General features: G+C 48.7%; 1 protein-coding gene across 1 annotated transcript in view; it reads right to left on the bottom strand.

The window, feature by feature from the left end:
* The window catches only part of pros1 (protein S), a 44,038-nt gene that overhangs the window by 6,086 nt on the left and 10,174 nt on the right, over positions 1 to 27,778 (bottom strand). Inside the window, exons 7-14 of the mRNA XM_073028973.1 lie at positions 26,909 to 27,034; positions 20,803 to 20,924; positions 16,618 to 16,736; positions 15,437 to 15,626; positions 14,223 to 14,384; positions 9,956 to 10,124; positions 4,927 to 5,081; positions 1,912 to 2,143 (exon numbers count right to left, since the gene is read on the bottom strand). Of these exons, the coding sequence (XP_072885074.1) occupies positions 1,912 to 2,143; positions 4,927 to 5,081; positions 9,956 to 10,124; positions 14,223 to 14,384; positions 15,437 to 15,626; positions 16,618 to 16,736; positions 20,803 to 20,924; positions 26,909 to 27,034 (1,275 nt within the window). The remainder of the gene's footprint in view (positions 1 to 1,911; positions 2,144 to 4,926; positions 5,082 to 9,955; positions 10,125 to 14,222; positions 14,385 to 15,436; positions 15,627 to 16,617; positions 16,737 to 20,802; positions 20,925 to 26,908; positions 27,035 to 27,778) is intronic.

Genomic DNA, 27,778 nt, shown 5'->3' with positions numbered 1-27,778 from the left:
ACATTGGTGAACTTTGGGTTTGGGTTGTTAAACTACAGCTGTACAATACATTGGTGAACTTTGGGTTTGGGTTGTTAAACTACAGCTGTACAATACACTGGTGAACTTTGGGTTTGGGTTGTTAAACTACAGCTGTACAATACATTGGTGAACTTTGGGTTTAGGTTGTTAAACTACAGCTGTACAATACACTGGTGAATTTTGGGTTTGGGTTGTTAAACTACAGCTGTACAATACATTGGTGAACTTTGGGTTTAGGTTGTTAAACTACAGCTGTACAATACATTGGTGAACTTTGGGTTTGGGTTGTTAAACTACAGCTGTACAATACATTGGTGAATTTTGGGTTTAGGTTGTTAAACTACAGCTGTACAATACATTGGTGAATTTTGGGTTTAGGTTGTTAAACTACAGCTGTACAATACATTGGTGAATTTTGGGTTTAGGTTGTTAAACTACAGCTGTACAATACATTGGTGAACTTTGGGTTTGGGTTGTTAAACTACAGCTGTACAATACATTGGTGAACTTTGGGTTTAGGTTGTTAAACTACAGCTGTACAATACATTGGTGAACTTTGGGTTTGGGTTGTTAAACTACAGCTGTACAATACTTTGGTGAATTTTGGGTTTAGGTTGTTAAACTACAGCTGTACAATACATTGGTGAATTTTGGGTTTAGGTTGTTAAACTACAGCTGTACAATACATTGGTGAATTTTGGGTTTAGGTTGTTAAACTACAGCTGTACAATACATTGGTGAACTTTGGGTTTGGGTTGTTAAACTACAGCTGTACAATACATTGGTGAACTTTGGGTTTAGGTTGTTAAACTACAGCTGTACAATACATTGGTGAACTTTGGGTTTGGGTTGTTAAACTACAGCTGTACAATACATTGGTGAACTTTGGGTTTGGGTTGTTAAACTACAGCTGTACAATACATTGGTGAACTTTGGGTTTGGGTTGTTAAACTACAGCTGTACAATACATTGGTGAACTTTGGGTTTAGGTTGTTAAACTACAGCTGTACAATACATTGGTGAACTTTGGGTTTGGGTTGTTAAACTACAGCTGTACAATACATTGGTGAACTTTGGGTTTGGGTTGTTAAACTACAGCTGTACAATACATTGGTGAACTTTGGGTTTAGGTTGTTAAACTACAGCTGTACAATACATTGGTGAGACTGCACTTTGAATATTGCATGCAGCTCTATTCCCTCAGCTTTAGCTGGAGAAGATGCAGAAAAGATTCACAAGGATGTTGCCGGTTGAGTTCTGTAGATAGATGGGATAAGCTTGGACTCTTTTCCCTGGAATGAAGGAGGCTAAAGAGTGACCTTATAGAGGTTTATAGATTTGTGAGGGGCATTGATAAGGTTGGTGGCATGATCACAGTCTTTTTTTCCAGGGTAGGGGAAGTCCAAAACTAGAGGCCTTAAATTTAAGGTAAGGGGGGAAAGACTGAAAGGGGACCTGAGGGGCAAGGGTGTGGGTGAATGTAACACGTTGAGGAAGTGGGTGAGGCAGTACAGTTACAATATTTGAAAGATGCTTGGGTAGGAGAAGTTTACAGAGATGTCACCCGAATGCAGGCTAATGGGATTAGATCAGGAAGGCACCTTGAGATGATTTTGGTCGAAGGACCAGTTACCCTTCTGTTTGAATCTCCCCTGGACATCCAGGCTGTAACCTTAAGACTTTGCCACTCACCAGAAGGGTGTGACTTCTTTCTGTGATCAACCCCTTATGTCACCTTACCCTCAATCTTTGGGAGAGAGAGGTAGAGACACGCGACCCTCTGGTGCAGAAATTGCTCCTGAGCCCCTACTCCTGGTCTGAAGGGAATGTTGTGGTGTGTGTCGGACACGGTAACAAACAGTAGGCTTTCCGCATGGCCGAGTCTGGTACCTGGTACTCCGCCGAATGTGGTGTTGACCGCGTCCCTCATGGCCTGATCCAGGACACCCAGCTGCTCCCTCCGTGCTGAGTGGTTTAACTGGCAGCCATAAGCAATCCGATCGACTTCCAACAGGACACGCTGGGCTGTGACAGTGAGGTGCACTGAATGATACTCTCCATTACAGAGATTCAGGTTTGCAGACCTGGACACAATCGTGTTGTCTATGGCCAGCAGTAATTGCTAATGTGGAAAGAAGCAGAGAAATCAGTTCAGTGAAAGAATTCAACACTAAACAATGGGATGGGAATGGGCAGAGTATGAGGGCAAGAGATGCGCTCCCTCAGTACTGCCCCCTCACAGTGCGACTCTCCCTCAGTACTGCCCCCTCACAGTGCGACTCTCCCTCAGTGTGACTCTCCGTCAGTACTGTCCCCTCACAGTGTGACCCTCCCTCAGTACTGTCCCACTCACAGTGTGACACTCCCTCAGTACTGTCCCTCTGACAGTGTGACACTCCCTCAGTACTGCCCACTCACAGTGTGACACTCCCTCAGTACTGTCCCACTCACAGTGTGACTCTCCCTCAGTACTGTCCCCTCACAGTGTGACTCTCCCTCAGTACTGCCCCACTCACAGTGTGACACTCCCTCAGTACTGTCCCTCTGACAGTGTGACACTCCCTCAGTACTGCCCACTCACAGTGTGACCCTCCCTCAGTACTGTCCCCTCACCGTGTGACTCTCCCTCAGTATTGCCCCCTCAGTGTGACTCTCCCTCAGTATTGCCCCCTCACAGTGACACTCCCTCAGTCCTGCCCCCTCACAGTGTGACCCTCCCTCAGTACTGTCCCCTCACAGTGTGACAGTCCCTCAGTATTGCCCCCTCACAGTGACACTCCCTCAGTATTGCCCCCTCAGTACTGCCCCCTCACAGTGTGACACTCTCTCAGTACTGTCCCCTCACAGTGTGACACTCTCTCAGTACTGCCCCCTCAGTGTGACCTTCCCTCAGTTCTGCCCAGTCACAGTGCGACTCTCCCTCAGTTCTGCCCCCTCAGTGTGACACTCCCTCAGTACTGTCCCCTCACAGTGTGACTCTCCCTCAGTACTGTCCCCTCACAGTGTGGCCCTCCCTCAGTACTGTTCCACTCACAGTGTGACTCTCCCTCAGTACTGTCCCCTCACAGTGTGACCCTCCCTCAGTACTGTCCCCTCACAGTGTGACTCTCCCTCAGTGTGACACTCCCTCAGTACTGTTCCACTCACAGTGTGACCCTCCCTCTGTACTGTCCCCTCACAGTGTGACCCTCCCTCTGTACTGCCCCCTCACAGTGTGACTCTCCCTCAGAACTGCCCCCTCAGTGTGACACTCCCTCAGTACTGCCCCCTCACAGTGACACTCCCTCAGTCCTACCCCCTCACAGTGTGACCCTCCCTCAGTATTGCCCCCTCAGTGTGACTCTCCCTCAGTATTGCCCCCTCACAGTGACACTCCCTCAGTCCTGCCCCCTCACAGTGTGACCCTCCCTCAGTACTGTCCCCTCACAGTGTGACAGTCCCTCAGTATTGCCCCCTCAGTGTGACTCTCCCTCAGTACTGCCCCCTCACAGTGTGACACTCTCTCAGTACTGCCCCCTCAGTGTGACCTACCCTCAGTTCTGCCCAGTCACAGTGCGACTCTCCCTCAGTTCTGCCCACTCAGTGTGACACTCCCTCTGTACTGTCCCCTCACCGTGTGACTCTCCCTCAGTGTGACACTCCCTCAGTACTGTTCCACTCACAGTGTGACCCTCCCTCAGTACTGTCCCCTCACAGTGTGACCCTCCCTCTGTACTGCCCCCTCAGTGTGACAGTCCCTCAGTACTGCCCCCTCACAGTGTGACACTCCCTCTGTACTGCCCCCTCACAGTGTGACCCTCCCTCTGTACTGCCCCCTCACAGTGTGGCCCTCCCTCAGTGTGACACTCTCTCAGTATAATACGTGGGGTGTTTGATGGCTCTGGGCCTGAACTCATTGGAGTTTCGAAGAATGAGGGAGGATCTCTCTGAAAGAGAGTGGCAGCTGCCTGACCTGCTGAGTTCCTCCAGCATCTTGTGTGTGTCGCTTTGGATGTGGAGAGGATGTCTCCTTTCGTGGGAGAGTCTAAGATCAGAATGGAAGGACGTCCCTTTAGAACAGGGATGAGGAGAAATTACTTTAGAGAGGGTGGTGTCTGTATCTTTAGAATTCATTGCCATAGACAGCTGTGGAAGCAAAATCACTGGGTATTTTTGAAGTGGAGGTTGATAGGTTCACGATTAGTAAGGCTGTCAAAGGTTAGGGGGAGAAGACAGGAGAATGGCGTTGAGAGGGATAATAAATCAGCCATGATTGAATGGAGTAGTAGGCTTGATGGGCGAAATGGCCTAATTCTGCTCCATTGTCTTATGGTCTTCAGACTGATGTGGTCCTGAGCTGACTGCGGCAGGTAAGAGCAGGACTGGTCATCGTTGAGTAAGTGGCAGTTGATGTCCCTAGTAAAGACTGCTCCATTACTGTTAATGATGCAGTTCAGACCGATCAGATTACTCCTGCTTCTGGTGACAGGATGTACCTGGGTCATTCCTCTCATTGTCGGTGTTGTAACTGGACAGACACACAGCTCTTTCTGGAGCCCATTTCTCTGATACCACAGCTGGGCTGTCGTTCAGTGCCCCAGCTGCTTCCTGCCACCAAGCTGTCGACTGATCCCCGGCAGTGGGAATCTCGGGTGGGAACTGAGGTGGGTCACCATTAGTATCTTTGGCTGACGTAGCCTTGTTAGTCCCTGGGCCACACCGTCACCTCCTGCTTCCATTAGCCGTTTAATTGTCCACCATTTTAAGGAGCACCATCACCCAGAACATGCCCTCTTCTCATTGCTACCATCAGGGAAGAGGTATAGGGGCCCAAAGATTTTTATTTCCAGACTCCAAGCAGTAATCTCAGCCAGTTTCAGCGGGACCCGAGTCATGTTCCCAAAGTACCAGGGGGTGACATATTACCTGCTTTTTCTCTGGGCTGTAGGCATCAGTTACCGAGAGCGACAGGGGCACCCTGTTCCCGCTGACTAAAGCGAACAGCACACCAGTGTCCTTTGATGGACGCATCTGCAGCTTCATGTCAACCTTCCAATCATCGAAACCCATTTCCACTGTACCTGGAAGAAAAACAGCAGAGGGCTCGCATGACTAAACCTTTTGTATCTGCTTCCCTCATGGTTATGTCAAAACTACAATAACCCCACCCCCCACCACCACCTCTCCCTGGTTTTTTACCAACCCCTTCATTCCCTCAGAATCCTGGTTTTTCCACCATCAAGAATATCTTCAAAAGGCAATGCCTCAAGAAGGCAGCATCTATCACTGAGGGCCCTCAATTTTTAAATTATTTTTTATTACTACCCATTATGCCTCCATTTCTGTTGCACACAGCTATAGAAGGATTCTTCATTACAGTTTTCATAACAATTTTTTTTTTAACTAGGCAGAGTTGTTAGCCCTGAGCTGCACCTGGAACTGAACCTGGAGCACCAGTGGACCTCCCTTAGTCTGGCCTCTACCCTTTGACCTGTTTGGCATGGGTAATCCTCCCAAGAGACAAAGCATAAAGCCATCTCCAGTCTTCACAGGTCTCTGGGTCATTGAGGCACACAGGCCTCCAGGCCACGACGAGGTTGTGGTCCTCTTGAAGGATCACCCAGGACATGCCCTCTTCTTATTACTACCATCTAGGAGGAGGTACAGGAATCTAAAGACCCACACTCAGCATTTTAGGAACAGCTTCTCCCCCTCTGACATCAGATTTCTGAATAGTCTGTGAACCCATGAACACGACCTCACTAATTTGCTCTCTTTTTGCATGATTTACAGTTTGTATTTTTTAAATATACACTCACACCCCGCATGGCGTCGATTCGTTACAACGCAGTTATTCAATTCTTCATTGAAATATTTTTTAATGACAAAAATTAGCTCTAAACAACACTTAAAACTTCTCAATAGCAACCGCCATTACAGTAAACATTGAATCAGCCAATGAGAGTGCTTGACGTACACTCTGAGGCTCTCACAGCCAATCATGTATTAGTTCACGCTCTGCCTCGCCCGTGTGTGTAAACATCCATGCTCCGTTGCAAATTTATTCTGTTTTCTTCACCCAGAGTGTCTGGAAAACGGCCCGCAACTCTCAGTGAGGGTAATACATCTCAGATGTCTAGGAAAAGCATTAGCAGGGATGTGAAATTGCAAGTGATACGGTGTTTGGAAGCTGGTGGGCGTCAGACTGATGTTGGCGCCTCTTTGGAACTGGCTACATCAACGATCAGAACGATTATAAAAAAATGTAGACAAGATAAAAGCTTTGCAAAGACAACCTCAAAGTTATCATCGACGAAGGTGACTCGTTCAAGGAGCCATTCACTTGATAAAATGGAAAATAGACTAAATATATGGGTGGATGACCAAACACAACGAAACATGCCCCTAAGTCAACTGTCAATAATGGAAAAGGCAGGAAGCATCTTCAATCGTATTCAAGAAGAAGAAGAGGGTACATCAGTAATATTCACAGCCAGCACAGGTTGGATTGGTAGATTTATTTAAACTGCCCAGTAACCTCCATAGTATATGTGTCTCTGATGAAGCGGCTAATACAGACAGCAAGAGCCTTAATAATGAAGAGCTTTAAGAATTGGCAGAGCAGAGCACCCTGGGTGAATCTGAGGATATGGACAGAGAAGAGGAATCACCAGCAAGAAGCCTCACCACGATCACTCAAGTCATGGACCAGTTCACCGATAGTGACCCTGACTGGGAGTGAAAGAATAAGGCAAAGAGAGGTGCTCTTGATGTGATTCCCTGCTTCACTTGAGGGTGTGTGTGTGTTTGTGTGTAACTGTGTCTGTGCGTGAGTGTGTGTGTGTGTGTGCGTGCGTGTGTTTGTGTGCGTCTATGCCTGTGTACTTGAACTGCTTCATGAGAGGAAACTTAAGAAAAGGCAGGCAAACCTTGATGCCTACTTGAAGGAGAAGCAACAGAGCCTGGTCCCTCCTCTAAGATGTAACCACCACCCACTTCCCTCCGCTGCTACTGAGAAGTGTTGCTGCTCTATTGATATACATGATAGGCCTACGTGCCTGTTTGATACTCCACAAATTAGTGTTTACATAAAATAATAATAATTCATACAGCTCAGGTTTGAATTTTTTAATGTGTCCATTTACATAAAGTTATAATGACCCCATAAAGCGCTGATTTACATAGCGCTCCACCTCTGAGAAACACACCTTCAGCGTCGAGCAGGGTCTGAGTGTATTCGTGTAATTTATACTAACTTTTATGTATTGCACTGTACTGCTGCTGCAGAACAGCAGATTTCACAACGCACAGTATTTCAGTGATACTACTGACGTAAGTCAGTACTTTATTACTACATAACATTTAGAGTAATACTGTATTATAGTGCATCAGTACCTGTCAGTCACCTTATGCACAGATAGTCTTGTACCTCGTGTTACTTTATGGACCACACATGCATACTCACACACACACACACTCACGCACAGACACAGTTACACACACACACCCACCCTCAAGTACACAGGCATAGACACACACACACAAACACACGCACGCACGCACACACACACACACACACGCACAGACAGTTACACACAAACACACTCACGCACGCACACACACACACACAAACACACGCACGCACGCACACACACAGACACACAAACACGCACGCACACACACACACACACACACACAGGCACAGACAGTTACACACAAACACACACACACACACAAACACACTCACACACACACACACTCTCTCACATACACACACACAAACACACGCACGCGCACACACACACACACACACACACACACACAGACAGTTACACACAAACACACACACACACACACACCCACCCTCAAGTACACAGGCATAGACACACACAAACACACACTCACACATACACTCTCACACACACGGACACACACACACACACAAACACACGCACACACACAGACAGTTACACACAAACACACACACACACACAGACAGTTACACACAAACACACACACACACCCTCAAGTACACAGGCATAGACACACACAAACACACACTCACACATACACTCTCACACACACACGGACACACACACACACACAAACACACGCACACACACAGACAGTTACACACAAACACACACACACACACCCACCCTCAAGTACACAGGCATAGACACACACAAACACACACAAACACACTCTCACACACACGCACACACACACACACTCTCACACACACACAAACACACACACACACACTCTCTCACACACACACGCACGCACACACACACACACACACACACACACACACACACACACACACACATTCTTTGAGATCTGAGAGGGTAAATGCATGCCGGCTTTCTCCGTTGAGTTTGGGTGAGACTTGAACTTAGGTCATGGGTTAAGGGTGAAAGGTGAAATGTTGAAAGGGGACTTCTTCATTCAGAGGGTGCTGGGAGAGGAATGAGCTGCCAACGGAAGTGGTGGATGTGGGTTTAATTATAACATTTAAAGAAACTTGGACAGGTACATGGATGGGAGGTGTATGGAGCACTATGGTCCAGGTGCTGATCAATGGGACTAGGGGGCCCAAAATGTATTTTTCTCCAGAGATGCTGCCTGGCCTGCTGAGCTCCTCCAGCAACTTGTGTGTGTTGCTCGTATTTCCAGCATCTGCAGATTTTCTCTTGTAGGCAGATTAATAGTTTGGCATGGACCAGATGGGCCAAAGGGCCTGTTTCTGACAGTACCACAGTGCTCCACGACTATTTGATGAGCCACAGTCACTAATCATACACGCCCTGAACAATATTCTCTCACATATTTCCTGGCCTGTTAATGTTCTGCCATGTATCTCCAACTCCGCTGCCCCACAACTTCCTCTCCTGCTTCTCCTTGTACCAAACAGGAGCCTGTCACAAAACACTGCCCCCCTCACCTGCCATTGATACCACTGCCTCTCGTTACCACTGAGGCTGACCCATTCCCTTTTGAGATCCAAATACTCCACATCCCTTCGTTCCCTTTCCTGAACCAGTTGGATGTCCCTCAATCAATACCAATTGCTGAGCCAACAGACCTTCAGTTCTGGAAGCACAGAACTCATAATCTCCTTTTGTGAAGCCCTTTCCTGTAAAGGGTGGGAATAGCAGCGCAGTGGTTAGCATAATGCTCTTACAGTACCAGCGACCCGGGTTCAATTCCACCGCTGTCTGTGACAAGCTCGTACATCCTCCCAGTCACTGTGGGTTTGCTTCCCTCCCACATTCCAAAGATGTGCAGGTGAGGCTGAGTAAGTTGTGGGCACGCTATACTGACGCCAGAAAAAAATAACTTCTGTAGACGTGTGGCGGAGAGTGGATCGACTGGCTACATCACAGCCCGGTATGGAAACACCAATGCCCTTGAATGGAAAGTCCTACAGAAATTGGTGGAAATGGCCCGGCCCATCACGGGTAAAGCCCTCCCCACCATTGAGCACATCTACACGAAACTCTGTGGCGGGAAAGCAGCATCCATCATCAGAGACCCCCACCAACCAGGACGTGCTCTCTTCTCACTGCCGCCACCAGGAAGAAGGACTCACACCACCAGATTCGGGAACAGTTACTACCCCTCAGGCTCTTGAATCAAAGGGGGTAACTTCACTCAACTTCATTTGCCCCATCATCGGAATGCTCCCACAACCTGTGGACTCACTTTCAAGGATTCTTCATCTCATATTCTCAATACTTATTGCTTATTTATTTATTATTGCTATTTATTTTCCTCTTGTATTTTCACAGCTTGTTGTCTTTTACACACTGGCTGAACGCCCAAGTTGAACTTTGGAAGACACTTGCAGGCTGCCCCCCTCACATTTCACCGTATGTGTCCGTGTACGTGTGACAGACACGGCTAATATTTAACTCTCCCCGCGGGGCTCCCCCAAGTGCCTTATACTTACTGTAGTTAAGTGGAAGGAGTGCATATCCCCGTCCGGGGAAGTAGGAACCCTGCTCCATGCTCTGATAACACTGCTTTTTCTCGATGTTCTGAATGACATCCAGGATTCCTGCGGATCCCTGGTTCATCCAGCTCCAGCTCCGCATACAGCCGTCCAGCCGAGGGTTCACCTGGGGACAGACACCGGTTAGACCAGTCGTGCGGGCGACGTCTACAGGGGAGGCCTGGCTGAGAGAGCGCTGCCCTCCGGTGAGGTGCAATGAACGATCAGACTGTGTCTCAGCCTCTGCTAAACAAGTATCCCTTCAAACCCCCACCAGTTTAGGCTGGAAGCAGTGACACTTCAGAGCAGATCTTACAGTGATCAGCAGGCCAGGAATGCATTCTCCAAAAGTGCTGATTGAGTGGGAGTTGGGGACTGTGACCTTGGGGAATGGCCCTTACATCAACAGCTTTGTAAACACATCTCATGATTCATCAACGGTTCTGAGAGGAAAACATCGACAACTCCATTCATCCTGATGTTATTTGCAAAGCTTTGACATGTTGGTTCCTGTAGCTCTATCACTTTGCACAGTTCTTGTGGACCTGACAGCTTGGGCTGATCCACCTTTTAACTAGATGGCCTTCCACTGAAACCGCCATTATCAGTTCTGATAATCCACTACCTGCAGATGGCTTGGTTTTCTGACCGACCGGGCAACGGTTGCTGCTCTCCCCTCTCACTCAGCAGGCAGTCTGATGTTACTCTCCTCGGTCTCACCGATGACACCATTTCCACTATCCTCTCACACCAGGGTCCCTATTCCTACTCTCTCACTCTCACTCCCCAGGTACCCTATCCCCACTCTCTCCCCTTCTTCCCCTCACTCCCCAGGGTCCCTATCCCCACTCTCTCCCCTTCTCCCCCTCACTCCCCAGGGTCCCTATCCCCACTCTCTCCCCCTCTCACTCTCCAGGGTCCCTATCCCCACTCTCTCCCCCTCTCACTCCCCAGGGTCCCTATCCCCACTCTCTCCCCTCAGTCCCCAGGGTCCCTATCCTCCCTCACTCTCCAGGGTCCCTATCCTCACTCTCTCCCCCCCCCTCACTCTCCAGGGTCCCTATCCCCACTCTCTCCCCCTCAGTCCCCAGGGTCCCTATCCCCACTCTCTCCCCCTCTCACTCTCCAGGGTCCCTATCCCCACTATCTCCCCCTCAGTCCCCAGGGCCCCTATCCCCACTCTCTCCCCCTCTCACTCTCCAGGGTCCCTATCCCCACTCTCTCCCCCTCAGTCCCCAGGGCCCCTATCCCCACTCTCTCCCCCTCTCACTCTCCAGGGTCCCTATCCCCACTCTCTCCCCCTCACTCTCCAGGGTCCCTATCCCCACTCACTCTCCAGGGTCCCTATCCCCACTCTCTCCCCCTCAGTCCCCAGGGCCCCTATCCCCACTCTCTCCTCTTCTCACTCTCCAGGGTCCCTATCCCCACTCTCTCCCCCTCAGTCCCCAGGGCCCCTATCCCCACTCTCTCCCCCCTTTCACTCTCCAGGGTCCCTATCCCCACTCTCTCCCCCTCAGTCCCCAGGGTCCCTATCCCCATTCTCTCCCCCTCACTCTCCAGGGTCCCTATCCCCCCTCACTCTCCAGGGTCCCTATCCCCACTCACTCTCCAGGGTCCCTATCCCCACTCTCTCCCCCTCACTCCCCAGGGCCCCTATCCCCACTCTCTCCCCCTCTCACTCTCCAGGGTCCCTATCCCCACTCTCTCCCCCTCAGTCCCCAGGGCCCCTATCCCCACTCTCTCCCCACTCACTCTCCAGGGTCCCTATCCCCACTCTCTCCCCCTCAGTCCCCAGGGCCCCTATCCCCACTCTCTCCCCCTCAGTCCCCAGGGCCCCTATCCCCACTCACTCCCCCTCTCACTCTCCAGGGTCCCTATCCCCAGTCTCTCCCCCTCTCACTCTCCAGGTACCCTATCCCCACTCTCTCCCCCTCTCACTCTCCAGGGTCCCTATCCCCACTCTCTCCCCCTCAGTCCCCAGGGCCCCTATCCCCACTCTCTCCCCACTCACTCTCCAGGGTCCCTATCCCCACTCTCTCCCCCTCAGTCCCCAGGGCCCCTATCCCCACTCTCTCCCCCTCAGTCCCCAGGGCCCCTATCCCCACTCACTCCCCCTCTCACTCTCCAGGGTCCCTATCCCCACTCTCTCCCCCTCTCACTCTCCAGGTACCCTATCCCCACTCACTCCCCCTCACTCTCCAGGGTCCCTATCCCCACTCACTCCCCCTCACTCTCCAGGGTCCCTATCACCACACTCTCCCCCTCGCTCCCCAGGGTCCCTATCCCCACTCACTCCCCCTCTCACTCTCCAGGGTCCCTATCCCCACTCACTCCCCCCTCACTTTCAATGGAATGCTTTCCCATTCCTTCTCCTTACCATTTCCTGTAATTCCTTTAAAAATACCCAACTCACTGGGAAATTCATCCTAGTTATTAAAAAAGTGCAGGTCTCACATTACATAATGTGGAAATTGCACTGATCACATACTATGCATTCCACCCTGCCCCTCAACCTTGAAGAAAATACCAGGATTCATTTCTCACCCAGCGGAGAGCAGAGGGAGGTAAAAGCCCAGTGAAACACTGGGAGCACCACTTTGTTCCTCACTGATGCCACCTCCATTCCCCAGCACCAGGGGGGTTAAATCCAGTGACGGGCAGGGATCACACCGGGCACCAACACACAGAGATCCAGTACCTTTGGCCCATTTAATTCATACTGACCAACATCCACCCAGTTGCAGCATCCTCAGTTTTAAATCTCCCATATCCCCATCCGGTAGATAGAGTCATAAAGAGAGCTTTTGGTACACTGGCCTTCGTAAATCTACTTCGTAAAAGTACTGAGTACAGGAGTTGAGATGTTCTGCTGAAGTTGTGTAAGATATTTGTGAGGCCTAATTTGGAGTATTGTGTACTGTTCTGGTCAGCTACCAACAGGAAAGATATCAATAAGACTGAAAGAGTGCAGAGAAAATTTACAAACATGTTGCCAGGACTTGAGGATCTGAGTTATCGGGAAATGTTGAATAGCCTAGGAGTTTACGAGAATGAGGGGAGACTTGATAGAGATGCATAAAATTATGAGGGGTATAGAGAGGGTAAACACAAGCAGGCTTTTTCCACTGAAGTCAGGGAGACTAGAACCAAAGGTCATAGGTTAAGGGTGAAAGGTGAAATATTAAAGGCGATCCTGAGGGTCACTCAGAGGGTAGTGAGAGTGTGGATTGAACTGACAGTGGAAATGTTGGATGTGGGTTTGATTTCAACATTTCAGAGATCTGGATAGGTACATGGATGGTATGGAGGGCTAAGGTCAAGGTGTGGGTCAATGGTACGAGGCAGAGTAACAGACTAGATGGGCTGAAGGGCATGATTCTGTTCTGTAGTGCTTTATGACTCTATAGATTTTACAAGGATGTTGCCTGGATTGGGGAGCATGCCTTATTAGAATAGTTTGAGTGAACTCGGCCTTTTCTCCTTGGAGCGACGGAGGATGAGAGGTGACCTGATAAGAGGTGTACAAGATGATGAGGGGTATTGATCATATGGATAGTCAGAGGCTTTTTCCCCAGGGCTGAAATGGCTAACATGAGAGGGCACAGGTTTAAGGCGCTGGGGAACAGGTACAGAGATTTCAGGGGTAAGTTTTTTTTACACAGAGAGTGGTGAGTGCGTGGAATGGGCTGCCGGCAATGGTGGTGGAGGCAGATACGATAGGGTCTTTTAAGAGACTCCTGGATAGGAACAGGGAATAGAGGACAATGGGTAACCTGAGGTAAGGACACGTTCGGCACAGCTTTGTGGGCCCAAGGGCCTGCATTGTGCTGTAGGTTTTCTATGTTTCTAACTCCTCCCAGACTTTGCAACACTCCCACACAGGGGGCTGGGGGCATTTAAGCCACTGACCCAATATGAGGAAACCAGAGAAGCCTGGGACGGAGGGAGTCCATGGGTTCACAGGGAGAACATGCAAACTCCGCACAGACAGCGCTGGAGGCCGGGATTGAACCTTGTTGTAAGGCAGTGGTTCCACCGGAGTTACCAGAAGGCAGCAGGCTGAGATCTAACGCTCCTCAGGGCTCGCTCCCTGCAAACGGGAGCTGCAACCCCGGCCCGTACAGTGAGAGGCATCGACAAAGCAATGGGCTCCTCAGAGCCTCCTTGCCCACCCCATTCCTACCGCTGTTTAGAAACTGTGAACAGATCTGGAGAAGGACATTACATATGGAGTGATGGGGTGGACTTGTCTGGGCAAACCAGCGATCGATATCTTCATCTCTGTCGTGGCGTTGCCTGCGAAGATGCGGCCGGGGCTGTTGATCTTGATCACTGCCTCGCGGGCGACCTTCACCACCACGCTGGCCTCATCTTCCTCCACCGAGATCTGGGGGTAGAAATTGTTGTAAGGCCGTCAGTCCCACAGCACCCCAGGGCAGAGACAGAAGTTGCAGGGTAGGCAACGTCTGGGGAGAGAGACCTACTCTAGGAAAGGGACCCAGACCCGTGACATTAACCTCTGCCTCTCCCCACGGATGCTGCCCGACCTGCTGAGTGCTTCTAGCATTTTCGGCTTTCACTTCAGATTTCCTGCATTGGCAAGGTGGCATAAATCACTAAAGACCCTCACCCCCCCATCCGAGATTTGCCCTCTTTTCATTACCACCATCAGGGAGGAGGTGCAGGAGCCTGAGACACCACACTCAGCATTTTAGCTTCTTCCACCACCTCCCCACCCACCAGCCATCAGATTTCTGATGGTCCATGAACACTACCTCGTTAGTTCTTTTCTTTCTGCACTAATTATTCATTATTATTAACACCAAACCCTCATTATTCCTTTCTTTCACACCATTTAACTTTTGTAATTTCTAGAAGTTTATGTTTTTGCACTCTACTGCTGCCTGCAAAATTTCACACTGGTGACAATAAACTCGCGTCTGATTCAGGGTTCGGTTGGTGGGCTCTGCCCGGTGAATTCCAGAGCCCAGAGAGGACGAGACAATAGACAACTTGCTCTTTTTAAAGGCAACCTCCGGTCCCAGGTGTCACCATGCCGCGTGGAGCCGGTGAGGTTCCTGTCAGAGTGTGGACTCAGTGAGGGAGAGGGAACAGCCTTCTTAAGTTCAGCCAGTTCACAGGAGCGTGGGAACAGCTGATAATTCTTGGTGGATAAATACAGGACACAGGTTACTGGAGAAAACCAGTAAAATAGTGAAAATGAAGTCCTATGCAGTCACTTGCGAGAGAAGGAGCAGTCTGCAAGGGAACTAGATTTAACTTCTTGGTTTTGAAAAGGGAACTCAGGAGATTATCAATATCAGCACAGTCCCGAGAGTGGGGCTTCCCTACAATCTTTTGGGGAGCTAGCACACACTCGATGGGCCTTGTGGCCTCCTCCTGTACTCAAAGACTCCACAGTAAAGGGAAAGAGCTCACCGTGTGCCAGATGCCGTCGTTGATCTTGGGCCCCCCACTAATCTTCACCCGGTGGATTTGATTATTTTTGAACTGGACCTCCAGCTTCCCATTCCGAACTGTGAGCATAAACCAGGCAGTGTTCTGCGTCTCGGCATGGAATATTAGCCCCTCAGAGTCGAACGTCTTGAGGTCAAATTCTGCTGTAAACCTGTGAAGCAAGGCAGATGGGCAAGAGGCAGAGGCAGAAAATTAGAAAATGACGAGGAGTCATAGAGGAGTGAGAGAGGTGAGTGCTAGTTGATTTAATTTCAGGACACAGCACGATAACAGGTCCTTCCAGCCACCCAATTACATCAACGTGATCAATTAACCTACTAACCTGTATATCTTTGGGATGTGGAAGGAAGTCAGTGCACCCAGAGGAATCCCACACTGTTTCCACGGGGGGAGCGTACAAAATTCTTACAGACAGTGGTGGGAATTGAACCCAGGTCGCTTGCGATGTAAAGCATTACGCTAACCACTATGCTACTGTGCCACCCCCTGCAGTAACAACCTCACACCTTGCATTGGTCTTGGAGTAGGGTAAAGGTTAGCACAACATCATGGGCCGAAGGGCCTGTGCTGTGCGGTATTATTCTCTGTTTATTCAGCAAGACCAGGGGAACGCTTGTGGACTTCAGCAGGACATACTCCAGTCCTCACTGAGGGGGTCAGTGGTGGAAAGGGTGACTTGCTCCAACTTCCTGGTCACCAACATCTCCGAGGACCTATCGTGGGCCCGACGTATTGATGCAACCACGAAGAAGGTGCACCCGTGGTTCCATTTCATTAGGAGTCTGAGGAGATTCGACATGTTACCAAAGACTTTCACAAATCTCTGTGGGTAGACAGCGGAAAGCATTCTGACTGGTTCCATCAGAGCCTCGTAAGGAGGTTCCATTCCCAAGATCGCAAGAGGCTGCCAGCTCTCTCACAGCCGCAACCCTCCTCAGCACTGAGGACATCTTCAGGAGGCAGCAAGTTCCCTTGTAAAATGAAAGCAATTTACAGCCTGCACAACCAACATTTCCTTCGATTCCCTGTACTAAACCCGGGGGCGGGGGGGGGTGCAGGAAAACGTGGCGGCCCCTGTCCAGTGGCTTCCCCAGCCACGCTCAGCTTCTCCTCACCTGGACAAATGCACAGCACTGCCTCACCTGATGTCTGTGGGAACCTTGAACCGCAGGTAGACCACCGGGATCCCAGCGAAAAGCTCTCCCATGTTGAGGATTTTTGGTTTCCTCACCGTCTGCAGGGCCACACAGGTGGGGATCACCTGGCAAGAGACAAACCCGACTGTTAGTGGCTGCAGTAAGGTCCCCAGGGGACATTGTTTCACACGTCAGAGGCGAGACCCCAACACAGACCTTACGAATCCCAATGATCCCAGACTGCCGCGGGTAGGGTATCCATTGAGGAATGAGAGACAAGTGGAGGACTCAGATTCTGCATGGGAATTTCCACAGTTCAATGACTGGACAAGAGGGGTAGAATGTGGGTAAATGTAAGATTGTCTTCCCTTGTGGACCTCACATTCGGAAAAGCGGAACATTGTTTAAATGGAGAGAGTTAGACAGTGAGTCAGTCCTTTAGGGAGACTCTATAAGGCTCTCGTGAGACCACACTTGGGGTATTGTGTGCAGCTTTGGGCTCCTTATTTTAGAAAGGATTACTGTATGAGGAAAGTCTGGCAGCTCTTGGGCTGTATTTCCTGGAGTTCAGGAGAATGAGGGGGGATCTTAGAGAAACATTCAGAATGTTAAAAGGCCTGAACAGATTAGATATGGCAAAGTTATTTCCCATGGTAGGGGATTCTAGGACAAGAGGGCACAACTTCAGGATTGAAGGACATCCTTTTAGAACTGAGATGCGAAGAAATTACTTTAGTCAGAGGGTGGTAAATCTGTGCAATTTGTTGCCATGGGCGGATGTGGAGGTCAAGTCATTGGGTGCATTTAAGGCAGAGATAGATAGGTTCTTGATTATCCACGGCATCAAAGGGTATGGGGTAAAAGCAAGGGAGTGGGGATGACTGGAAGAATTGGACCAGCCCATGATTGAATGGTGGGGCTGACTTGATGAGCCGAATGGCCTATTTCTGCTCCTATATCTTATGGTCTTAAACAGCATATGAACAAAGAGCATGCAGCCATCAGGAAGGCAAAGGGAATGCTGGTCTTTATTGCACCTTATTTAAAGATTGCTAAACATGCACTGGGGGCAGTTCAGAGAAGGTTCACTAGGTTGATTCCTGAGCTGTGAGGTAATGTTACAGCTGTGTAAGACCTTAGTTAGATTCCACTGGAAGTACTGTGTTTAGTTCTGGTCACCTGACTACAGGAAGGATGTGGATTCTATAGAGAGAGTGCAGAGGAGATTTACAAGGATGTTGCCTGGATTGGGGAGCATGTCTTATGAGAATAGGTTGAGCGAACTTGGCCTTTTCTCCTTGGAGCGACAGAGGATGAGAGGTGACCTGATAGAGGTATATCAGATGATGAGAGGCATTGATCGTGTGGATAGCCAGAGGCTTTCTCCCCAGGGCTGAAATGGTTAGCACGAGAGGGCATGGTTTTAAGGTGTTTAGAAGCAGATACAAGGGAGATGTCAGGGGTAAGTTTTTCACACAGAGAGTGGTGGGTGTGTGGAATGCACTGTCAGCGACAGTGGTGAAGGTGGATACAAAAGGGTCTTTTAAGAGACTCTTAGATAGGTACATGGAACTCTAGCAGTTTCTAGAGTAGGCTACATGGTTGGCACAACATTGTGGGCCGAAGGGCGTATAACGTGCTGTAGATTTCTATGTTCTATGTGGGGGTTGTTCTGCTAAGACAGCTTGAGCAGCTTCATCATTCCTGATGAAGGGTCTCAGCCCGAAACATTGGCTACTCTTTTCTCACGGATGCTGCCTGACCTGTTGAGTTCTTCCAGCGTTGTGGACGTATTCTTTGATCCACAGCATCTGCAGCTGTATTTTTGTGTACAGCTTGAGCATGTTGGCCGAACCTCACTGGGAGCCGGAAGGTGGTGAGATGATCTTACTCCGGTGGTGAGGGAACTCCAGGTGTACTGAGAGACTGTGCCTCCTGTTGGAGCCGCACATCATCATGGGGATGAGGAGGAGTTACTCCTGGGGCCTGGTGAATTGTCAATCCCAGGGAGATGTAGAGATGGGAGTGATTAAATGCATTCAGGGTGGAGATTGGCCAAAATTAAGGATCTGCAGGAGCAGCTAGATGACCTTTGGTTTGTACGGGAGAGTGAGGAGAAAAATCGATCAGTTACAGAGAGGTAGTCACCCCGAAGTTGCAGGAGGCGAGTAGCTGGGTGACTGTCAGGAGAATTAGAAATATGAATAGGCGGTTAGCACAGAGAACCCCGTGGCCATTCCTCTCAATAACATGTACACCGCTTTGGATACTATTGTGGGTGATAACCTCCCTGGGGAATGTCACGAAGACCGGGAGCATAGGTCCATGGTGCAGAAGGGAAAGAGGGAGAAGAGGGGAGCGATAGAGGGGACCAGACAGGAGATTCTGTGGACGTGAACAGGACAGCCAGGTGCATGTAACATTTAGGAGTGGGAGGGAGAGCAGCCAGATGTCTTGGTACATATTTGTACCGATAATATAGGAAGGAAAAGCAAAGAGGTCCTGAAAAGAGAATTTAGACAGCTAGTTAGAAAGCTGAGAAGCAGGACCTCCGGGATAGTAATTTCTAGATTGCTGCCTGTGCCACGCGCCAGTGAGGGTAGAAACAAGATTATTTGGCAGATTCAATCAAGAGAAAGTCTGCAGATGCTGGAAATCTGAGCAACACACACAAAAAGCTGGAGGAACTCAGCAGGCCAGGCAGCATCTACGGCCCGAAACACTGACTGTGCCCCTTTCCACAGATGCTGCCTGGTTTGTTGAGTTCCTCCAGTATTTTGTGTGTGTTGATTTGGCAGATGAATGTGTGGTTGAGAAGCTGGTGCAGGGGGCAGGGCCTGGATCATTGGGATTGCTTCTGGGGGAGGTAAGGTATGACCTGTTCAGGAGTGACAGGTTGTACCTGAACCCGAGGGGAACCAATATTCTCGTGGGCAGGTTTGTTAGAGCTGTTGGGGAGGGTTTAAACTAATCTGGCAGGGGGTGGGAACCAGAGTGAAGGGACTCGGGACAGGACAGACAGTAGAAAAGTAAAGGTAGCATGCAGTCAAACTGTCAGGAAGGGTAGGCAGAATTGCAGCCAACAGGTTGAGTATCAATGCATTAGGGATGCAGGATCTAAAAGTATAGCAAATACAGTACTCAAAGTGTTATATCGCAATGCACGGAGTATCAGAAATTAAGTAGATGATCTTGTTGCACAATTGCAGATTGTCAGGTATGATGTTGTGGCCATCACTGAATCATGGCTGAAGGATAGTTGTAGTTGGGAGCTGACTGTCCAAGGTTACACATTGTATTGGAAGAACAGGAAGGTAGGCAGAGGGGTTGGTGTGGCTCTGCTGGTAAAGAATGCATCAAATCGTTAGAAAGATGTGACACAGGATCGGAACAGGATGAATCCTTGCGGGTTGAGTTAAGAAATTGCAAGGGTAAAAGGGTGTCTTACGGTTTTATGGTCTAAAATGGCCACCTGACGCCTGGCAAGCTCAGAGACTAGACATCAGTCTCTTATAACAATGAAGTTTGATAATTGCAAAAGAGGCAGGAATTGGTTGTGGATGGAAGAAAAGATTCAAAGTCAATTTATCATCGAAATACATACGCTGTAAGTTACTACCTTGAGATTCATTTTCTTGAAGGCATTTACAAGGTAATTAAAGAAATACAATAGAATTTACAAAAAGTTGTACGTAAACAAAGACTGACAAACAAGTATGTGTAACAAGGATTGTATTAAAAGGTGAGCTGCAGTTGGGGGAAATGGGAAACCAAAATAGAGCCAAGTGAATAATCAACTCCTGGCAGTCTTTGAAATCTTTCACAATTGACCAGTTGATGGAGTGAGCCTCCAGCCTCCAGTGTTTGATTTGTTTCTATTCTGGGCTGGTAAGATGGACAGGAACTACACCGACACATGTGCTGCATCCACTGGGGGGGGGTCGGAGGTAGGGGGAAGGAACTGTTAAGGTTAAATGTTTTGGGGTCAAAAGCCTGCATCAAGATTGATAGGAACTCTAATTTGCACCAGCATGCTCCACACCAAGAGCCAGTGGAAGTTCTCCCAGGAACGTCAGTCCACATTGATCCCAAACCGCTTCCTTTAACGGGGACGTGCTACAAAGAAAATGGCAATCATGCTTTTTCGTAATCGTGCTGAGTGAGCACGAGCGGCACCAGGTCCTCCTTTACCTCACAGCTCTGCCTGTCCATAGACAACTTCTCCCCTTTCTTCCCATCGCAGAAGCAGCTGAAGCCTCCGGGGTAATTCAGACACTTGTGGGTACAGTTGCCCTCAGCACATTCATCGATATCTGTGGGGAGAAGATCAAACTTTGCCTCAGGAAAGTCTTTGTGTGGAAATAACGTGCTGCTAGGCAGAGACGTTCACGGAGCCCGCGGCAAGCCTCCGGTTTAAGATGGCACTGGTGAAGTACAGTGATGACTTGCTGGTAGCAAAGAAAACAAACAAAACTATAAATTACTGTATTAATCACACTTTTTCTTGGATATGATCACTGCAATCAATAGCCCGTAACTCCTCTTTCAGAGTTGAGCTTTTGAACTGCCTGAACGACCCGGCATTTTTTCGATGTGAACTGAGGTCTTGAAGGTGCAGGACAGCTGCAGCCTGGCATGTACGGGCCAAATTGAGGCGGTGGGGCAGCAGCCAATATTTGGCCATTGCTGGAGTGGACTTGGTGATGACTCAATGTAGGCAGAAACGAAGCGAGGCAGAATTGAGGCGGCGGGGCCCGGGCCGCGGACTGAGAGTGAGGAAAGACCCAAGGTTTAACCTACTTAAGCACAGGGCCTAATCGGAAAGGTCGGGTACGGGCCCAAGAGTGAATTGAAGCGACAGGGCCTGGGTCCAAGAGTGAGGAACTACCTGAGTTAGACCATAAGACAGAGGAGCAGAATTAGGCCATTCAGCCCATCGAATCTGCTGCCCCATCGCATCATGGCTGATCCTGGATCCCACTTAACCCCAAACACCTGCCTTCTCGCCATATCCATTGATGCCCTGACCGATCAAGAAACTATCAACTTCCACCTTAAGTATACCCACAGACTTGGCCTCCACCACAGTCTTCAGCAGAGCATTCCACAGATTCACTGCTCTTTGACTAAAATAAAACCTCTGTCCCACTGTTCTAAAAGGTCACCCCTCAAATTTGAGACGGTGCTCTCTAGTTCTGGGTACTGCCCCCCCCCCCCCCGCCACCATAGGAAACATGCTCTCCACATCCACCCTATCTAGTCCTTTCAACATTCGGTAGGTTTCACTGAGATCCCCACACATTCTTCTAAATTCCAGTGAGTACAGCCCCAAAGCTGCCAAACGCTCCTCATATGTTAACCCCTTCATTCCCAGAATAATCCTCATGAACCTCCTCTGGACTCTCCAATGAGAATAGCTTTATCTCCTTGCTGTTATATTCTATTCCCCTTGAAATAAATGCCAACATTTATTTTATTGGCCTTTTCTCCTTGGAGCGGCAGAGGAAGAGGGGTGACCTGCTGGAGGTGCATGAGATGATGAGAGGCATTGATTGTGTGGATAGTCAGAAGCTTTTCCCCCAAGGCTGAAATGGCTAGCCCGAGAGGGCACAGTTTCAAGGTGCTTGGAAGTAGGTGCAGAGGGAATGTCAGAGGTAAGTTTTTCACACACAGAGTGGTGGGTCCATGGAACGCACTGCTGGTGACGGTGGTGGAAGCGGATACGATAGGGTCTTTTAAGAGACTCTTAAGATAGGTACATGGAGCTTAGAAAAATAGAGAGCTCTGCGGTAGGGAAATTCTGGGCAGTTTCTAGAGCAGGTTACAACATTGTGGGCCGAAAGGCCTGTAATGTGCTGTAGATCTCTATGATGCTACTGCATTTGCCTTCTTTACCACATACTCAACCTGTAAATTAACCTTCTGGGAGTCTTGCATGAGGATTCCTAAATCCCTCTGCACCTCTGATGCTTGACTGCTCTCCCCATTTAGATAATAGTCCGCACTCTTGTTCCTTTTACCAAAATGCATTATCATACATTTCCCAACACTGTATTCCACCTGCTACTTCCTCACCCATTCTTCCAATTCATCCAAGTCCTGTTGCACCCGCAATGATTCCTCAGCACTACCTACCCCTCCACCTATCTTTGCATCATCCGCAACCTCCGACTGTTTACTCTTTTCCATAGATGCTGCCTGGCCTGCCGAGCGTTTTGTGTGCGTTACACTACGTCACTGTTCCTCTCCCGCACTATTTGATTTTAGAACTTGTACTGTGCTGCCACCACACAAAGTTCACGGCCTATGTCAGTCAATTAAGCTAAATCACATCGTCATCTAAGAGGATAACAATAAACTTGATCTTGAATTTAATCCTCATGTCAATACAAAGACTGGTAGTGTGAATAGTACTCCAGATGTCAGCTCACCAGTACCATATATACCAAGTTCAAATTTTTATTATCAAAATACGTTTATAGAAACATAGAAACATGGAAATCTACAGCACGTTACAGGCCCTTCGGCCCACAATGTTGTTCCGAACATGTAATCTACTCTAGAAACTGCCCAGAATTTCCCTGCTGCATAGCCCTCTATTTTTCTAAGCTCCGTGTACCTATCTAAGAGTCTCTTAAAAAACCCTGTTGTATCCGCCTCCACCACCACTGGCAGTACATTCCACATACCCACCACTCTCTGTCTGAAAAACTTAGCTCTGACAACTCCCTTGTACCTACTTCCAAGCACCTTAAAACTATGCCCCCTCATGTTAGCCATTTCAGCCCCGAAAAAAAGCCTCTGGCTATCCACACAATCAATATTTCTCATCTTATACACCTCTATCAGATCACCTCCAATCCTCCATTGCTCCAAGGAGAAAACACCAAGTTCACTCAACCTGGTCTCCTAAGGCACGCTCTCCAATCCAGGCAACATCCTTGTAAATCTCCTCTGCACTCTCCCTATAGTATCCACATCCTTTATGTAATGAGGTGACCAGAACTGAAACCAGTACTCCAAGTGGGATCTAACTAAGGTCTTGCATAGCTGTATCATTACCTTATGGTTCTTGAACTCAACCCCATGGTTGCTGAAGGTCAACACACCTTCTTATCAACTCTGTCAACCTGCGCAGCAGCTTTGAATGTCCTTCAACCCCAAGATTTCGCTGATCCTCCACACTGCCAAGAGTCTTACTATTAGTATTATATTCTGTCTTCAAATTTGACCTATTGAAATGAGCAACTTCACACTAACTCCATCTGTCACTTCTCAGCCCAGTTCTGCATCCTATCGATGTCCCGCTGTAATCTCTGACAAGCCTCCACACTATCCACAACACCCCCAACTTTTGTATCATCAGAAAACTTACTAACTCACCCATCTACTTCCTCATCCAGGTCACTTATAAAAATCACACAGAGCAGGGGTCCTGGAACAGATCCCTGAGGCACACTGCTGGTCACCGACCTCCATGCAGAATATGAACCATCTACAACCACTCCTTGCCTTCTGTGGACAAGCCAATTCTGGATCCACAAAGCAAGGTCTCCTTGGATCCCATGCCTCATTACTTTCTGAATGACCCTTGCATAGGGAACCTTATCAAATGCCTCACAGAAATCCATATACACTACATCCACTGTTCTACCTTCATCAATGTGTTTTGTTACATCCTCAAAGAATTCAATCAGGTTTGTAAGGCGTGACCTGCCCTTGACAAAGCCATGCTGACTATCCCTAATCAGATTATGCCTCTCCAAATGCTCATAAATTCTGCCTGTCAGGACCTTCTCCAACAACTTGCCCACCACTGAAGTAAGACTCACTGGTCTGTAATTTCCTGGGTTATCTCTACTCCCTTTCTTGAACAAGGGAACAATATTTGCAACATTCCAATCCTCTGGTATTTCTCCCATCCCTATTGATGTTGCAAAGATCATCGCCAGAGGCTCAATCTCCTCCCTTGCTTCCCATAGTAGCCTGGGGTATATCTCGTCTGGTCCTGGCAACTTATCTAACTTAATGCTTTTCAAAAGTTCCAGCACATCCTCTTTCTTAATGTCTATACGCTCAAGTTTTATGCCATCCCCACAATTGGCAAAGTCCTTTTCAATGGTGAATACTGAAGCAAAGTATTCATTAAGTACCTCCACTACCTCCTCACGTTTCCACTCACTCCTGATTGTCCTATTCTCACACAGCTCATCATCTTCCTCTTCACATACTTGTAGAATGCCTTGGGGTTTTCCTTAATCCTGCTCGCCAAGGCCTTCTCATGTCCCCTTCTAGCTCTCCTAATTTCCTTCTTGAGTTCCTTCCTGCACCCTTGTAATTTCCTAGAGCTCTAACAGTACCTAGTTTCTTGAACCTTTCGTAAGCTTTTCTTTTCTTCTAAACTAGATTTTCTGCACCCTTTGTACATCCCTGAACATTTGCACATTTCAGCCGTGCATTCTCTGAGAACATCTGCTCCCAATTTATGTTCCCAAATTTCTGCCCAATAGCATATTTCCCCCTACCCCAATTAAATGTTTTCCCAAATTTTCTGCTCCTATCACTCTCCAGCACTATGATAAACGAGAGAGAGTTGTGATCACTACCTCCAAGATGCTCTCCCACCGAGAGATCTGACACCTGACCAGGTTCACTTCCCAATTCCAGATCAAGTACAGCCTCTCCTCTAGTTGGCTTATCTACATATTGTGTCAGAAAACCTTCCTGAACACACCTAACAAACTCCAACCCATCTAAACCCCTTGCTCTAAGGAGATGCCAATCAATATTAGCAAAGTTAACATCTCCCATCACAATGACCCTATTATTATTGCACCGTTCCCTGCCTCACTATCCACTCCTCGATGTCTCTGTTACTACTGGGGGGGTCTATAAAAACACCCAGTAGAGTTATTGCCCCTTTCCTGTTTCTGACTTCCACCCACAATGACTGAGTAGACAGTCCCTCCATGACTTCCTCCTTTTCTTCAGCTGTGATACTATTTCTGATTAGCAATGCCACTCCCCCACCTCTTTTACCTCCCTGCCTTTCCTTTTTGAGACATCTAAACCCTGGTGCACACAGCAGCCATTCCTGTCTCTGAGTTCACCCATCTACTCCCCGAATTCTGCACTCTGAGTGTAACCACCTGCTCAAGAGTCATTTCTATCGACTGCTCTGCCTCCAGGATGATCCCAAGTTCATCCAAATCCAGCTCCAGCTCCTTAATGCGGTCTTTCATGAGCTGGAGCTGGCTGCACTTCCCGCAGATGTAGTCATCAGGGAGCCAATCACGTTCCATGAATTGCCACATCCTACAGGAGGAGCATTCCACTGCCATCTTACCTGCTCTGTACAAAGGGCAACCAAGACCAAATCTTCTAACCTGTTTCTTTGGCCTCCGCCTCCTCTCATCGAAGCCTCTTAAGTTAAAGCCTGATGTTCCTACTCTCACCACTGGCCACCCTGCTTGCCCCTTCTGTACTTAATTCACAGTGCTCCGCTCCCGATGCTAAATGGACACCTGGAATGTCCGAACACCCGCGAAGCTCTCCTTCTACACAGGCTTCACCGACCTGCGAGTAAAGTCTTCGCGGTGCTCTGCTCCCGACGCTGACTGGACCTTTATGTCACCAGATGCTGCCGTCAGGCTCACCCTCTGGCAGGCATTCACAGCAGGACAGTGAAATACATTGGAATCAAAGAAAAGCTACGCACAAAGACTGAGGCAACAGACACGAAATGCTGGAGGGACTCAGCAGGTCAGATAGCATCAATGGAAATGAACAAACAGTTGACATTTTGGCCTGAGATCCTTTTTCAGGGCACAAAGACTGACCATTGACAAATGTGCAAAAGAAGATGAACTATGCAAATAAAAATATAAATATGTAAATAATACTGAGAACATGAATTCTACGGTATCCCACATCACTGAAGCACAAGATAGTGACTGATTACCTTATCCATATGTTTACCTGTACTGTATATAAATGTTGAAATATGATTAAAAATAATCTCTTTGCAAACAATTTTTTGAGACCATTCCTGATTGCTTTATGTATCTGCATACGATGCTCTCTCGCCATGTCGGAGCCACTTTGCTCTGAAGGGTAGAGTTCTGTGTGATCACAGACACACCCAAACTTTGCACAGAGCGATCCCCTCACTAGAACACAAACCCCTATGTGCTTCCAGTCGGGGCACAGATCAGCCCAGCTCCCTCTGCCTCAGACTTCAGCACAGATGTGGCCCTTTGCAGTTTACGCTGTCTCAATGAGGTGTGGAAGCTCTCACCCTCACACTCCATCTTGGTGCTGTTGAACATGTAGCCCTCGTCACACATACACTCATAGCTTCCCGGCAAATTCTTGCAGAAGGCTTTCCCACAGATTTTCGGGTTTTTGAAGCATTCATCATGATCTGAGGTGTTTGGGGAAAGAAACATCAGAAATTAAGATCAAAATGTACTTCTTGGTGTAGTCAGTGTGGTCACAGGGAGGACGTGCAAACTCCACACAGACAGCGAACCTCAGACATTGGTGTAGCAGGGTGGTCACGGGGAGAATGTGCAAACTCCACACAGACAGCGAACCATACATTGGTGTAGCAGGGTGGTCACGGGGAGGACGTGCAAACTCCACACAGACAGCGAACCAGACATTGGTGTAGCAGGGTGGTCACGGGGAGAATGTGCAAACTCCACACAGACAGCGAACCAGAGACATTGCTGTAGTCAGTATGGTCACAGGGAGGATGTGCAAACTCCACACAGACAGCGAACCAGACATTGGTGCTGTGAGGCAGCTGCACTACCCACTGCATAACCATGCTCTTCTGGGAACAGTTCTTCCTCATCCCACCGCTGCGGAAACAGTTCCTCAGCCCCTCAATCAAACCTCCCCCTCCCAGCGACACCCTTAAATCACCTCCTTGCAGAGCAGTGGTCCGTTCCAGTCCCTGCAGTCACTCTGCTAAAGTCTTGTTATTCAGGCACCAGATCAACCACTGAATACTCACATCAGAGCCTCACCAATGGTCACAGAATGACCCAGACCCCTCCACATGAGGGTCAGCAGGTGAACTCTGATGGGGGGGGGGGTGGGGAGGAAAGGAAGGAATGAGGATGGGGGATGAAGGGGAGAGGAGGGGGAAGGAGGAGAAAGA

This window comes from Hemitrygon akajei, chromosome 2 (genome assembly GCF_048418815.1).
Source record: "Hemitrygon akajei chromosome 2, sHemAka1.3, whole genome shotgun sequence".
In the NCBI taxonomy this organism is placed as follows: domain Eukaryota; kingdom Metazoa; phylum Chordata; class Chondrichthyes; order Myliobatiformes; family Dasyatidae; genus Hemitrygon; species Hemitrygon akajei.
Note: the sequence above shows the minus strand (reverse complement) of the source record. Positions and strands in the feature narration are given on the sequence as shown.